The sequence below is a fragment of the Chlorocebus sabaeus genome, chromosome 2 (genome assembly GCF_047675955.1).
Source record: "Chlorocebus sabaeus isolate Y175 chromosome 2, mChlSab1.0.hap1, whole genome shotgun sequence".
NCBI lineage: Eukaryota > Metazoa > Chordata > Mammalia > Primates > Cercopithecidae > Chlorocebus > Chlorocebus sabaeus.
In genome coordinates this window covers 54660228-54673945 of record NC_132905.1, presented here as the reverse complement: position 1 = coordinate 54673945, position 13718 = coordinate 54660228, and the positions used below count along the sequence as shown (strand labels likewise).

General features: G+C 55.2%; 1 protein-coding gene across 1 annotated transcript; it reads left to right on the top strand.

Moving 5' to 3' along the window:
- Window positions 1-11909: 11909 nt before the first annotated feature.
- On the top strand, window positions 11910-13489 carry LOC140710385 (proactivator polypeptide-like 1). The gene is given in 2 exon segments (XM_073011953.1): window positions 11910-12669; window positions 12672-13489. Coding segments are annotated over 2 exon segments (1563 nt in total). The 5' UTR covers window positions 11910-11924.
- Window positions 13490-13718: the final 229 nt, after the last annotated feature.

Sequence of the window (13718 nt, the reverse complement as noted above, 5' to 3'; positions counted from 1 at the left end):
ATGTCCCGGGGTTTCCCCCACGACACTGCATGTACAATCGCCCCTGGTGGCCACTGCTAAGGGATACCTGGCACAGCTGGCACTAATGCTAGGGTGCACCCCTTATAGGCCAGGAACAGGGGCTCAAAGAAGGCATGGCCCCTGCGCTCAAGCCCCAACTCCAGGCCTGGATCCCAGTCATCGTCACCTCAACAAGGCTGCTCAGGGCCATGCTGGGGCCAGAGGAGCAGGCTCAGTCCCTCCCAAGGGCTCAGGAAAGGCCAGCGGCAGGGGCGGCCCCTCAGCAGCGTCCCAGGCATCTATGAGCTGATTGGAACAATCATATAGTACCCCAGCAGGTACCCCAATACTCACAAATAGTGATGACCCTATGGGTAGAATTGTGTCCCCTAAAATTCATATATTGAAGCCCTAATCCCCAGTGAAGCCACCTGCAGCCCCTGATGCTTCGGAGGCCGCTGCGAGGAGCCATGGTTGGGGGGGCAGGGGCGGTGCTGAAAGCCACCCACAGTTCCTGGGGTGGGCAGGGCATGAGGCCGAGTGCTTGTGTCCCTCCGACTCACTGTGCGACATCAGAGGCTTACTGATGCTCAGCTCTGCTGGGAAATAAGGTTCTTTTCTTCCCTCCCCTCCCCTTTCCACCTCCTTCCTTTATCCCCATCCCTCCAACCCCCCGTCTGACCTCTCTCATTGTCTTTAAGCTCAACCAAAAGGGAAGGGAAAAGGGAAGACAGGGAGGAAGGAAGGAGGGGGGAAGAAATGAAAGGAAAGGAATGAAAGAAGGAGAGAAGGGAGGAAAAAAGAAAGAAAAGGAAAAGGAAAGAAAGCAGCTTCAAGGCATTTGGCTCTGGCCTGAGGAACTGTGCACATGTGAGGGGTGGTTCTGGGTAGGTGGGCACCTGTCCCCCGTCCCTCTACTCTCAGGGCCACTGGAGATGCTGCCTGTGGCCCCAGGGATGACAGCTCCGACCAGGAAAAGCAGCTGGCCGTCCCTGGGCCCCTCTGGAGTCCTGCGCTTCCCAACATATCCAGCCCCCAGCAACCCAGGAGGGTTGGGTCTGCCACAACCCTGACAAAAGGGTAGCCTGACAGGTGAGTGACTGGCCCAGGGCCACAACATCATGAGCAGTGCAGCTTAGAGAAGGGTTTAGGCCCTTGCCTCCTCCTCTGGCCTCCCTGCAGCCCCCATCCTGGCCTCCATCCCACCCTGTTCTGCCTTCAGTGCCCAGCTCCTGAACAGAAGCCCATGAGTCCAGCCCTGGTGCTTCCCCTCGGTCCTGCTCTAACCACAGGACCTGCTGCTGCGCCCCAGGCCTTCTTCCACTCATGGAGGGCAGCTGTGACTCAAAATCACCCAAATTCCTCCCTGGCAGGAGGCCTCATGCTCTTCCAACGATGCCCTCCCACATCTTAGGCTGTGAATCCAGCAGCCCCTCCAGACCCAGCTTTCCCCCATCAACCCTGGCTCCTCTCCCTCCGCTCTCCCCCGGATGTCCCCAGCCTCAGAACCTCAAACACCAGCCAGAGCCTGTGATTTCTGTACTTTCTCCTTGGGTCTGGTCCTTACTGCCAAGTCACAAGTATCTGTTGAAGGGCACCTCTGCAGGCATGTCCCACAAACTCTTGCCCTCACTATGGTGGCGCTGAGGTCCCCATCTGCCTCCCGCAACCCAGTCCTGACCTCTCGGAGAAGAGACAGCCAGCCCATCTCGCAAGTCTGGGCCTCCCCCGACCCCTCCCTCTCACCGCCCACAGCAATGGCCCAGTCCTGTATCCCTCCCCACCCTCCCTCTGCTCCCCGCCCTTGATCAGGCCACCTGGGTGTTGCAACCACAGCCCAGCAGGTCTGCCTGCCCGGGTCCCCTCCTCCGGTTCATTGTCCGAGCGGCCCAGGCCAAACGTTTGGTGTGTCCCTGACTCTTTTCTTTCTTGCACATGCCACATTCGAACCATCAGCAAATCCTATTGACTGGCTCTAACTTCAAGCAGATGCTGAATCTGCAGCCTGTCACCTACCGTTGCCACCTGAGGACCCGTGGCTTCTCTTCCAGATCATCACAGTCGCCTCTGACTCCTCCTCAGCATGCTCCCTGCTTCCACCCTGGCCCCAGATCCTGGTGGCCGCCGCTAAGGGATACCTGGCACAGCTGGCACTAATGCTAGGGTGCACCCCTTATATGCTAGTAACAGGGGCTCGAAAGAGGCGTGGCCCCTGCACTTAAGCCCAACATGGTGCTTTTAGAAGCATCATGGGATCATGTCAGCTCTCTGCTCAAAACCCTGCTCTGGCTCCCCACTGCCCTCGGAGGAAGAGCCAGACTCCACTCATAGGATCGCTGTGACCACGGCGCCTTCTGCTCCCGCCCCCATCACTCCGCTCAAGTCTCCTGGCCCCTGTTCTTCCTGCACCCACCTGCCACAGGACCTTTGCACAGGCTGGCCTCGCTGCTTGGTGCACAGACACTGACCTGTCTCTCTCACAGCTCCTCCAAGTGTACACTCAGATGTTTTGTTGAGTCACAGAGGCCTTCCCTGAACACACACGCTCCTGTTTCCAGTCTCCTTACAACCTATACAATGTCTCCACCCCACTCACCACTTTCCTCCGTATTGCAACACTTATGATACGTGTTGTTTAATTTCTGCTTCCTCCGCTAGAATAGAAGTTCCAGGAGTGCAGGGTTTCTGTCTGTTTTGTTAACTTAAATGTTCCCAGCACCTAGAATAGCACTCAGCACATAGAAGGCTCTTAGTAAAGAACTGCCGAATACGTGTATGAAAATAAAGACCAATAAACATGGTGCAAGTGTACAAGTGTTTGCTTTGAGGGTCTGCTTAGTCCCGTCTTCTAACAGGGAAAGAGGGATTCTGCACATTTCACCAGCCCTCAGCCTTCACCTGTGGGGATGAGACAGCCCCTTTACCTGTGGGGGAGGCACTCCCAGCTTGCTGAAGGAGCTTCTGTGGGCAGGTGGGCATGTGGGGCCTGTTGTGTTAAGATGGGCCGGCAGCCGCAGTCAGGCCAGGGAGGTGGAGGCTGGCACGCCCACACTGGGGAGGACCCCTGTGGGAACCCACCTGCGGGCCTTCTGATGCTGTGGGAGGAGCCACAGACTCAGGAGCGAGGAAGCCAGGCTGCCCAAGGTGCTGGCGCATGGGAGATGCTTGGCCAGTCCAGCATTCTGTACTTGTCCCTCTAACACCAAGGTGCTGAGACTCCGGAAAGAAGGTTTCTGGCTCTGGAGGTGTGACCTCAAGACCCCAAAGTCCTGAGTCTCAACACCTAAGTTTCTGTGGTCTCTGGTCCTTATGTCACAGACCCTGGGTCTCTGCACCTTATGACAAGGCTAAGCTTTATGACGGAGCTTCTAAGTGCTGGGAGTTGGGGCCACTGTGGCTGGAAGTTTCAGTGCCTCTCAAGGTTTCAGGTTGTAGGGACTAAGGAACCGGGGTTCTGGCTCCCAGAGCTCCCTGTGTCTCAGGCCTGTGTGGTCTCAGGGAGTTGAGGTTCCAATGGTGGCCATGTGCTCAGAAGGACTTTAGAGGCAGCAGCCAGAGACTGGTGAGTGCTAGGTGAGTGCTCCACAAACACTCAGGTGCCTGCCCTAACCCCAGACGCTCTGCACCATAGGGGGCCTCCCTGCTCCAGACTTCTCAGGGCCAAGGCTGGATCTAAACCACAGTCAAGTTTAACGTCAAGGTCACCAGTGCCCAGAACCCATCAGTTGTGAGTTGAATTGTGCCCTCTTCCTTCCAAAAAGAGGTACATTCAAGTCCTAACCCTGCTACCTGTGATCTGCTAGTTTGGAGCTAGGGTTTTTGCAGATGTAATTAGTTGAGGTGAGGTCATATTCAATTCGGGTGGTCCCTAAATCCAATGACTGGTATTCTCATAGGAAGAAGGAAATCTGGACACAGAGACACAGAGAAGAAAGCCACAACGGAGGCAGAGGCTACAGCAATGCAGCTGCAAACCTGGCGGGGATCGCTGGACCCCGCCAGAACCTGGGAGGAGGCAGGAAGGAGCCACCCCGCAGCCTTCAGAGGGAGCACGGCCCTACCGACACCCTGATTTCAGACGTCAGACTCCCAGATCTGCGAAAGGAGTTCCTGTTGTTTTCAGCCACCCCGTCTATGTACATTGTTTTGTCGGCCTGAGGAACCTCCATACTGTTCAGAGGAGTTCCAGGGCGCCTGCTAAAGGCCACGTGCTGGGGCTGGGCTGCAGGTGCTGCTCTCTGCTTTGTTGATATCATGAAACAGGGCTGAAACCACGGCCTCAGAGTTGACCTCTGCAGTGGGGCTATCCCAGGTAGGGGTATCAGGTCAGCGGGGAGCAGGAGAGGCCCCAGGAGGAGTGAGGGGGTCCTCGTCCTCCTCACCACAGCACTCACCTGTGAAAGGGCCAGAGCCCCCAGCAGCCCCTAACTCTCTCAAGCATCACTTTTCCCTCCCTCCAGGAGTCACTGGGTCCCTGCTTGAGAGGAGGGGACCTGAAGGAGGAGGTGGATGGCAAGCTGGGCTGGGGGAGGGGGTGGAGGGTGATTTGGGCTGGGGGAGGAAGTGGAGGATGATTTGGGTTTGGGGGAGGGGTGGATGGTGATCTGGGCTGGGGGAGGGGATAGAGGGTGATCTGGGCTGGGGGAGGGGTGGATGGTGATCTGGGCTGGGGGAGGGAATAGAGGGTGATCTGGGCTGGGGGAGGGGTGGATGGTGATCTGGGCTGGGGGAGGGGATAGAGGGTGATCTGGGCTGGGGGAGGAGGTAGATGGCGACCTGGGCTGGGGGAGGAGGTGAAGGGTGACCTGGGCTGGGGGAGGAAGTAGAGGGTGATCTGGGCTGGGGGAGGAGGTAGAGGGTGATCTGGGCTGGGGGAGGAGGTAGAGGGTGATCTGGGCCGAGGGAGGAGGTGGAGGGTGATCTGGGCTGGGGGAGGAGGAAGAGGGTGATGTGGGCTGGGGGAGGGGGTGGAGGGTGATCTGGGCTGGGGGAGGAGGTGGAGGGTGATCTGGGCTGGGGGAGGAGGTGAAGGGTGATCTGGGCTGAGGGAGGAGGTGGAGGGTGATCTGGGCTGGGGGAGGGGGTGGAGGGTGATCTGGGCTGGGGGAGGAGGTGGATGGTGATCTGGGCTGGGCAGCTCCCAGGTTCTACCCTTCCCTGGCTTCTCAAATCTCTGACTGGGAAGGGGCTGTGGTAAGGGCGCTTCCCTCTCGTGCCAGCCTGTACCTCCCCTGCACCCTGCCTGGACCTCAGCGCCCACACTCGGCTCAGGTATGAGTCAGGGCCTCCCACTCAGCCTCTAGCCACCCTCACCCAGCTCACCAGGCTGCCCCTACTTGCTGCCCGGCTCTGCCAGGCAGGAGCAGGCCTCTGTGTGCAGCACCTTTCCCACAACTGGTGCTCACTTGGAAGCAGCCCCGACCCTGGCCTCAGGCTGCCCCTCACCTGGGGTGTGACTCTTTCCAGCTTTCACAAAGGTGGTATTTGGGAAATGTCACCTCCACCTTCCCAGAAGCAGCCAACAACTCCTTCCAGCCTTACTCTTCACCTGCCCTCCGACCCTCCCCTCCATCTACATCCACCCCCTGCCACGTCCCTGCTACTCAATTAGCAGCTTGTACCCACACTGGGGCCTTTGCCTTTGGTGAGTCCCCCTCCTGGGGTGCTTTCCCCTGGGTGCCCACTTCATCCCCGTGCTGAGCTCACACCTGCTTCCCAGGGACCGATACTTCTCTCCAAATCTCCCCAATCTCTCCAAATCTCACCTCTCCCCAAATCTCCACCTTCCCCCATGGTCTCACCCCACGGAACTCCCTTCTGCCTGCCATTTGAGTGGCTACTTCATGTTCACTCGTTCATGGTCTGTCTCCCCACCCCAAAGAGCCACTCCTCATCTATCTTCATCCCCATTGAGCCCCTAGTACCCAGCAGCCCCCACCCTGCAACTCACAGCAGGACTTGGAAAATGTTTGTGAAATGAGTGACCCGTGATTCCCACCCTTGAGGCCCCATGTGGCCGGGCAATGAAGCTGGGCCCCAGAGAGGGACAAGAGGGTCACCCAGGAGACTTGGGAAGGGCAGAGGGGAGGAGAGGAAGCATGGGAGTGGGCAGGGAGCAAGTGACAGCAGCTGGTGACCAGGTAGAGGGGATGGAGGGCAGGGAAGGTGGCGCTATCTGGGTCCCAAGTTCCACAGCAGGCTGGGCAAGCCCCACTGGGCTTCAGGAGAAGGAGGCAACTCCATTACCCTGCACCTCCTCATTCAGAGAGAGGAACAGTAGCACATGGCACTGTGTACACAGGGTAACCCTTCCCTTCTGCATGGCAGGACCACAAGGGCCAATGGTGAAATGGGGGTGAAAGGGCCAAAGCCTCAGAAATCGGAGGTAAGCATGTTGTTCCCATTCACGCTCTCCCTTGGTCAGCATCAAAGCCTCCCTTATTCTCTCTGAAAGATGCCTCTCCATGAAGCAAGCCGCAGGCAGGTTCTGTCCCTCCAGAACACTTATTTGGGGAGAGAGCCCCCTTCTTTGTTCCCTCCTTCCTGGCCCCAGGCTCTAGGTCAGGGTCTTACCCACAAGGCGGCCTCCGCCCACCCTCCCTAACTCCATCGCAGCAAGGCTCATCTTTACTTGGGGAGAAAACGCGAATACCTTGCATGTAGCTTTTTGAAACAAATGGGGCTTACAAAAAAAAAATACAGCCAATGGTAGCATTTGTTAAAGTGTGGGTGGAGGATGAATGTCTGTGATACCATTCTCTGCACTTTCTGAAGGAGTGAAATCAGAACCACATGCAGCAACCAGCACCAGCAACACAGGTGGGTGACAGCAGCTGGTGTGGCCACTTCGGAGAAGTCCTGGGGAATCTGCTCAGCATACACCCACCTGCCTGCACAGGCGCACACCCTCCAGAAACATTCTGCACACCATCTGACATCACCCAGTTGTTCAGAGCAGCCATGTTTGAATAACCCCAAACTGGAAACCACCCACGCCAGCTCAGGGTGGATGAACAGAGTGTGGGAAAGCCACACAACGAAGCACTGCCCAGCAAGGTGAAGGAACAGCCTATAGTCATGGGAACAACATGCCTGGATCTCATAACATCAAGCAAAAGAGGCAGGCACAGAAGACATCCTTTCCCTCCTGTTCAACTCCACCAATACGAGGTTCAAGAACAGGCAAAATTAATCTGTGAAAGAAAAGTGTTTGCTCTCATTGACAAGTAACTGGGAAGGAGCACGTGGGACCATTCTGCCCCTTGACTGGGGTGTGCGTTCTGCAGGTGTGTGAAGATGTGCACGTTTAACTGTATGTGAAATTTATCTCAACAGAATAAAGAGGAATGTGTAGCAAGAAAGAGCTCTAGTTAGCAGGGTTTGCATTTCACAGTGGTGTTTCTAAAATGGCTTGGTTATATTCTAGGGTTCAGTAAGGGGTAAATAGGTTAAAGATCATGGGAGCCAAGCCTCTCACTCTTGGGCAGGGGAGTTACAAGGCCCTAAGTGTTGGAAGTATCAGTGTGAACTCGTAGTCTTGTGAAGATGGATGGATGAATATGCTACATATACACGTGTGTGTGTGTGTATATATATATTGTTTCTATGTCTGTGAATGTTTCTGTATTTCTCCCTGTGCACACCATCCCTCCCTCCTTCCTCTTTCACCCCATGTCAGGAAGAGGTAAGGTTTTCACTCAGAGGGCCTAAAAGGCATGGCAGCACAGGAGCAATGAGCACATTTCACATCCAGATATTGGTTTCTAAACACCATGATCCCTGGAGAACAGGCTGATTCCAGGGCTGGTTCAAAGAATGCAAAAGATGAGCCTGGAATATGTCTTGTGCCGGAAAGTACAGAAGTGCCAAAGAATGATGCCTGAGGGGACTCCCATAGATTACATCTGGGACAATTTTGGCATCAAAAGCAATGAATGATATGAAAAAAGTATGTGCAAATATATACATGTGTAGGAACAGTTGGGTAGGTGGCTAGGTAGGTGGACAGGTGAGAGGAAAGGAGGGAGAGGTGGTGAGAACCTCGAAGCAAGTGGGACAGGTGTGTTGGGTTATAGTCTACTAAATAAACTTAAAAAAAATAAGAAAGTAAAAAATAATTCTGAGTCTTTTAAAAAAGAAAAAAGGAAAGAGGAAGGAAGGAAAAAGAGAGGCAGGGAGGGAGGGAGGAGAAGGGAACAGAAGGAAGGAGAGAGGAAGGGGAGATAAAGCTTTTTTTATTCACAAAAGAATACAAACTAATTAACATAGAAGGAAGACAGGGCTAGAAAATGATGGGCAGGTGTTCAAATAAATGCACAAACATTTCATGAGGAATAAGATCGTTATATATTTTCAAGATACCTTTCTAAATGTCGTTTATTAATTACAAGCAGGAAATAACTTTACAGAGAAGGAAACTGGTATATCTTCTCCAGGTGATCAAAGATCATGCATGTTGATAAATCAACAATGCCTCCCCATACAAAGCATGACCTGGGTCTGGTCATGAGGAAAGCCCAGCCAGACCTGCAGGGAGGGACATTCTACAAAATAACCAGCTGGTTCCCCAGTGCTACAAAAGAAAACACAAAGCTGCCATCAGCCCTCGATGGAAGGCCACTGAGGCACCATGACCAGGGTGCCTGGACTGGGGCTAGACCTGGGAAATCAATGCCACATGGGGCAGCACTAGGGCTGCTGGTAAAGCTGAACTGGGCTGTGGGTTAAATTCTAGTATTGTATCCACACTACAGTTCTTTATTTTCATAAATGCACCCTGGTTATGAGAGAATGTCCTGGTCCTTAGGAAATAGGCACCAAAGTAACTGGGGTAAAGAGATACAATGTCTCCACCTACGCTCAAAGGTTATAAAAACAAATATGTGCAAATACATACGTGTGTGGACCGACAGCTAGGTGGCTAGGTAGGTGGACAGACAGGTGAGAGGAAAGGAGGGAGGAGCAGTGAGAACCTCGAAGCAAGTGGGGCAGGTGCGTCTGGACAAAGGTACTTGGGAGTGCCTTGCACCGTTCTTGCAGCCATCTTTAAGTAATCCAGCATCATCCCCCCCATCCCATATTAAAAAAAATGTGTTTGATTTTGTCCCCACTTTCTGGCACAGAGCTCCAACCCTTGGAATTTGCTGAGTGACAGAAGAGTATTTTGTTATTCATAACGACCCCCTCTGACCACACCTGAGTTTATGCTAATGAAGTGACCTAGGGTGGGGTCCCTAGATGGCCTCTGATGGGGCTGGTCACCAGAAAGACCAAGCCACTGAGGACTGGAATGTCCAGCCCCACCCCCTGGCCTCTGGGAAGGAGTGGGGGCTGCTGGAGATTAAATCCTCAAAAATCTCTTGGACAATGAGGTTTGATGAGCTTCCTGGTTGGTGAACACATGGGGGTGTGAGGAGGGTAGCACACCCAGAGGGTGTGGGAGTCCTGCACCCCGGCCCCTAGTCCTTGCCTTGTGCATGGCCTCTTGAGTCATATCTTTCATGATAAATAAGAAATGTAAGCAAAGGGCCTCCTGAATTCTGTGAGCCACCCTAGAGAACTATCAAACCCGAGGAGGGGGTTGCAGGAGCCCAATTTATAGCCACTTCATCAGAAGTACAGGAGCCAACCTTGGACCTGTGATTATAGCTTCTAAAGTGGGGGCTGAACCCTTAACCTGTGGGGCCTGCGCTAACTCCGGGTAGTTGGTGTCAGAACTGAAAGGAATTACAGGGCACTCAGTTGGCATCTGTAAGACGCGGTCGTTGGTGTTGGAAAACACCCCACTCCCCGAAACAAAACAGACATGGAGCAATCAGAATTCCTCAAATGCTGCTGAGGGGAGTGGGAATGGGCACAACCACTTTGGAAAGCAATCCAGCAGTATCTGCTCAGCACACACACACTACGCATGCCCAATCCGTGCCACTCCCCGGTAATAACCAACAGAGAAGGGAAGACACGTGTGCATCCAAGACATACACAGAAGCGTTTGGGGCAGCATTACTCCTACTAGCTCCCAAGTGGAACTGACCCAAAGGCCAATCAAGGACAGAGTAGACAAATCCGCCATAGTGGTGCACTGACCTAATTAATACACACCCAGCACCCAGCGGGGCATTCCACCTGCCCAGTGGAATTCTACCCAGAAACAAGAATGTCGGCTCTACAGATAAACACAGCAGTGTGGGGCAATCTTATAAAGACAAGGCTGAGCCAAGAAGCCCTTCATTATTGGGCTGTTGTGCTAGGCTCAAGGGATGTCAGGATGAGGAGGACATTCTGGCCTCCTGGATGGCACCCCCTCAGTGCAAGAGACCAAGGCAGCACAGTGGGGGCTGGGTCTGGAGGGACTCGCAGGAAGTCTGGCATGCAGCTGTGTTCACGCCAAGGGGCAGGGCCTTCTGTTTGCTTTAGCCTGGTGCCCAAAGTCCTGGTGGGATGTGAGTGGGTGCCCTGGAAATGTCAGGCGATGGACTGAATGAATGGCAGGCCCACCATAAGCCCATAGAAATGCATCAACACGCACTTGGCTGAGTCAAGTCTAGATAAGGACACCCACGTATGTCTCCAGCCCCACCTGGGGTATGACCTGGAGGTGCTGGCCAGCTGCCATCCTGCAGCTAAGTATACCCAGACTCGTCTGTTCCCTAAGACCGTCCCCTCCACCGGTCCCCAGCAACCAGAGTCCTTGGAAGTCACTGCAAGAACTCAGTAAATCTTATTTTCCGTCTTCTCTTCCTGACGCCTGCACTCAGCAGGAGGGCTGGCGGGAAGCACCCTGCACTACTGCATTCCTCATGAGTGGCTGCTGCAATTTCAGGCCAGGCTGCCTGACCCACATAACTGGGAAGTGTGTTCCTACGGAGCACCCAAGCCCAGGAAGCGGAGCTGAGGACACCCACATGGGGGGCTAGGGGAGCCCCTGCCGTCAAACCTCTGGCCTACCCACTCCTTGACTGTGTGGCGATTAGGCCAGAGGTGAGGCTGACTCCAGAATTCTCCATTTAATGAACAGGACGTGACACAAAGCGCGTGTGCGTGCCCACCCAGCTGACTCTCTCGCCTAAGAACTATTTTAAAAACTAAGGAAAAAGAAAAAGATAAGATAACAGATGACACAGAAATGCAACAAACACCTTCTGTGTGTGTGTGCCTTCAACAAACATTTAATCCACACCTACCACAGACCAGCCCACACTCAACCTTTGATTGACATTTCTAGAATGAAAACACCGGCTGGGCTCAGGACCTGGGTTTGCAAGTGGCTTTTGTGGCGTGGCAGTGAGGTCCACAGCTCTCCTAGTCCACAGGTGAAGACCTGAAGCTCAAAGAGACAAACTCCTCGAACAGCACAGCCAGTGGGTGCCACAGCCAGGGGCAGAACCCCAGCTGGGCACATGGCCCTGAGGCCACATTAGTAAACAGTGGCATCCAGGGGGTGGCCAGTCATTGGCATCACTCAATCTTCAGCAAATATAAAGCAGAGGATCCCTTTCTGTACCTCCCAGAATGGGGGCAGAGACTCCTCGGGGGGCCTCACATTCCAGGAGAGGACACAGGAGAGGACAGTGAGCCACGGGGAAGGGAACCCCAGGAACTACTGCAGCAGGGGGAGGCAGGGACGCAGCCCAGCCAGGAGGATTTCCTAGGAGCTGAGCTTCATTCACATATCAACTAGGCTCAGAAAACTGGTAAGAGTTTGTCTTATCCAAGGGAAAAGAGGGGAGGGATAGTGTTCCGGGCACTGCAAGAGCAAAGGCCAAGAGGCCAGGAACCCCCAGGCACAGGGTGTGAGTCAGGCTGTGGGAGTGGCCAGGAGGTGGGGCCACCCTTCTGCACCTCCTCTGGGGCCAGGCAGGAGAGCTGGGTTTATAGCAGCAGCCACTGCTGGGTGCTCTGGAGCCGGAGAGTCCCTGGGCAGCATGCTGTGTGCCCTGCTCCTCCTTCCCAGTCTCCTGGGGGCCACCAGGGCCAGCCCCACCTCAGGCCCCCAGGAGTGTGCAAAGGGCTCCACGGTGTGGTGCCAGGATCTGCAGGCAGCTGCCAGGTGCGGGGCCATGGGGTACTGCCAAGGGGCCGTATGGAACAAACCCCCCGTGAAGTCTCTGCCCTGTGATGTATGCCAGGACATAGCAGCTGCTGATGGCAACGGGCTGAACCCTGACGCCACGGAGTCTGACATCCTGGCTTTGGTGATGAAGACCTGTGAGTGGCTCCCCAGCCAGGAGTCTTCAGCCGGATGCAAGTGGATGGTGGATGCCCACAGTTCAGCCATCCTGAGCATGCTCCACGGGGACCCGGACAGCGCCCCGGCACAGGTGTGCACAGCGCTCAGCCTCTGTGAGCCGCTGCAGAGGCACCTGGCCACCCTGGGGCCACTCTCCAAAGGGGACACCTCTGAGGCTGTGGCTCCATTCATGGCCAATGGGGCCCTTAGGTTCCACCCTTCCCAGGTGCCTGAAGGAACTCTGTGCCAAGACTGTGTACGGCAGGTCTACCGACTCCAGGAGGCTGTCCGGTCCAACTTGACCTTGGCAGACTTGAACATCCAGGAGCAGTGTGAGTCCTTGGGGCCTGGCCTGGCTGTCCTCTGCAAGAACTACCTCCGTCAGTTTTTTGTCCCTGCTGAGCAAGCACTGAGCCTTCTCCCCGCGCAGGAGCTCTGCAGGAAGGGGGATTCTGTGAGGAGCTAGGGGCACCTGCCCACTTGACTCAAGTAGTGGCCATGGACGGGGTCCCCTCCCTGGAGCTGGGGTTGCCAAGGAAACAGAGTGAGATGCAGATGAAGGCCGGAGTGACCTGTGAGGTGTGCATGAGCGTGGTACAGAAGCTGGACCACTGGCTCATGTCCAATAGCTCTGAGCTCATGATCACCCACGCCCTGGAGCGCGTGTGCTCGGTAATGCCTGCCTCTATCAGGAAGGAGTGCATCATCTTGGTGGACACCTACAGCCCCTCCTTGGTGCAGCTTGTGGCCAAAATCACCCCAGAGAAGGTGTGCAGGTTCATCCGTCTGTGTGGCAACTGGAGGCGGTCCCGAGCACTCCCTGACGCCTATGCAGTCGTGCTGTCCCCAGAGTGGGACGCGGAGAACCAGGGCAGCTTCTGCAATGGTTGCAAGAGGCTGCTCACGGTGTCCTCCCACAACCTGGAGAGCAAGAGCACCAAGCGAGACATCCTGATGGCCTTCAAGGGTGCCTGCAGCATCCTGCTGCTGCCCTACATGATCCAGTGCAAGCACTTCGTCACCCAGTATGAGCCTGTGCTCATTGAGAGTCTCAAGGACATGGTGGACCCTGTGGCTGTGTGCAAGAAGGTGGGGGCCTGCCATGGTCCCAGGACCCCACTGCTGGGCACTGACCAGTGTGCCCTGGGCCCAAGCTTCTGGTGCAGGAGCCACGAGGCCGCCAAGCTGTGCAACACTGTGCAGCACTGCCAGAAGCACGTATGGAAAGAGACACCCCTCCACGCCGGGGAACACGCATGACCGTGGCTGCCAGAGACCCAGGGCCTGCTAGCCACGCCCCAGGAGGTTCCTGTACCCCACAGGAGCCCCATGAGGTGGGTGCTTTCCCATCCCCATCTCACAAATGAAAAACTGAGGCTCGGAGGAGGGAGGCTGGGAAGGAGCAGAGCCGAAGTTCAAAGCCAGGTATTCCTGACCCCAAAGGCCTCTCTCTTTAACAACTGTGCTGCCTCAAAAGCATCTTTACTGG